The sequence below is a fragment of the Homarus americanus genome, unplaced genomic scaffold (assembly GCF_018991925.1).
Source record: "Homarus americanus isolate GMGI-L3 unplaced genomic scaffold, GMGI_Hamer_2.0 scaffold52650, whole genome shotgun sequence".
Lineage (NCBI taxonomy): Eukaryota > Metazoa > Arthropoda > Malacostraca > Decapoda > Nephropidae > Homarus > Homarus americanus.
Window position 1 is genome coordinate 16095 of NW_024756310.1, and position 2377 is coordinate 18471.

The following is a 2377-nucleotide window of genomic DNA, read 5'->3' on the forward strand; positions in this document are numbered from 1 at the left end:
CAACATCATCACTACACCTGATATAAAACTACAACATCATCACTACAAAAGATATAAAACTACAACATCACTACAACATATAAGACTACATCATCACTACACCAGATATAAAACTACAACATCATCACTACACCAGATATAAAACTACATCATCATCACTACACCAGATATAAAACTACATCATCACTACACCAGATATAAAACTACATCATCACTACAACATATAAGGCTACATCATCACTACACCAGATATAAAACTACAACATCATCACTACAACATATAAGGCTACATCATCACTACACCTGATATAAAACTACAACATCATCACTACACCTGATATAAAACTCCATCATCACTACAACATATAAGGCTACATCATCACTACACCAGATATAAAACTACAACATCATCACTACAACATATAAGGCTACATCATCACTACACCTGATATAAAACTACAACATCATCACTACACCTGATATAAAACTACATCATCACTACAACATATAAGGCTACATCATCACTACACCTGATATAAAACTACATCATCACTACACCAGATATAAAACTACAACATCATCACTACAACATATAAGGCTACATCATCACTACACCTGATATAAAACTACAACATCATCACTACACCTGATATAAAACTACATCATTACTACAACATATAAGACTATATCATCACTACACCAGATATAAAACTACATCATCACTACACCAGATATAAAACTACATCATCACTACAACATATAAGGCTACATCATCACTACACCAGATTTAAAACTACATCATCTTCACTACACCAGATATAAAACTACATCATCATCACTACAACATATAAGACTACAACATCACTACACCAGATATAAAACTGCAACATCATCGCTACACCAGATATAAAACTACATCATCACTACACCAGATGTAAAACTACAACATCATCACTACACCAGATATAAAACTACAACATCATCACTACACCAGATATAAAACTACAACATCATCACTACACCAGATATAAAACTACAACATCTTCACTACAACATATAAGACTACATCATCGCTACACCAGATATAAACTACAATATCATTACATCTACACTACAGCACATCTACACTACAGCAGAACATTACATCACTATCACTATACTATAAGTCACTCTTTTCTTGTGAATCTTTTGTCACATGTGAAAATTCCAACCGTATTATATATTCAGTTACACTTTACCCCCCGAAAAAAAAGTTGGCCTCATTAGCTTCATCTCAATAACTTTCCAAATAAGATGGCAGAAGAGATGACTAGCTACCAAGAGGGATCACACCTGGTGGAGTTCGGTTTTGCCGACTTTCAAAAAATGTTCAAAAAGACCGGTATTTTGGGCGAAGGGGTCAGTGGCGAAGTATTGCTGGGAGAGTTTTTCAACAGACCTGCCTGCGCTAAAATAGGAGTAAGCCATGGCGTCAACAAGATCTTTAAAAGTGAGATAGAAAACAATTTAAAAGTAAATGGCGCTGGTGGATCCCCCATCCTGCTGGGGTCATGCATCGATTACCCGGTAATGATCTTCTCAGTCTGCCAGGGTCAATCACTGTACGACATTATCGATAATTTATTTATTTTATCTCCCACCCGGTCGATAAACCTCTTCCTACCCATAGCTGAAGGCCTAACCGAGGTACACAGCCGGGGTATCATCCATAATGACATTAAAGGGGATAATGTTCTGCTGGAGAAGAATCCCGATGGATCCTTCACCTCCCACCTTATCGACTTTGGCTTATCAAGAGTCGAAGGTGGCCACCTGACCTTACGCTGCAACCCGTACGGGAGCCATTACGCCCCCGAGCTATTTAAAGGTCAACCCTGCACCCCGGCCAGCGACATTTATTCGCTTGCAGTGATGATCTCCGACACCCAAAACACCTTTGACAACCTCTGGCCGCCAGGGGTTAAAGACCTGTGCAAGAAAATGCTCTGCCGCAGCCCACAGCACCGCCCAAGTCTCGCTAAGGTGATTGACGTTTTTAAGCAGTCCCTGGAGGAGCTCTCCCTTGAGGTGCTCTCCCCCTCCAAGACACACCAGTGATACAACATGTACAGTAGGCCTATATATCAGATGCCACTGAGAGCTCATGCTCTCACTTGGCTCAGCCATGTCAATACCGTCACAATAGTCCATTCTGTATATTATTATGGTTAAATAAACGGTTAAATATAAATATTATCAATATGAATATCCTCCTCCTCGACCCACCTCTCCTCTTCCTCCTCCACGCACCAACAGCCTTTGTAAGAGATAAACACACCATTACTCCTTCTACAGCTACTACTGTTTAGTAGGAATAGTAATAGTTTCATTTTTGCAT

The 2377-nt window shown here is 39.2% G+C and overlaps 1 protein-coding gene across 1 annotated transcript; it reads left to right on the plus strand.

Annotated features, from left to right (window-relative positions):
* The first annotated feature begins 1293 nt into the window (after positions 1-1293).
* LOC121856752 (serine/threonine-protein kinase pkn2-like) lies at positions 1294-2097 on the plus strand. Its single transcript, XM_042352446.1, has one exon. It carries the CDS (start codon positions 1294-1296, stop codon positions 2095-2097), a length of 804 nt encoding a protein of 267 aa, XP_042208380.1.
* Positions 2098-2377: the final 280 nt, after the last annotated feature.

Coding starts and splice junctions, on each gene's coding strand:
- LOC121856752 (XM_042352446.1), top strand. CDS start 1,294: ATGGCAGAAGAGATGACTAGCTACCAAGAGGGATCACACCTGGTGGAG.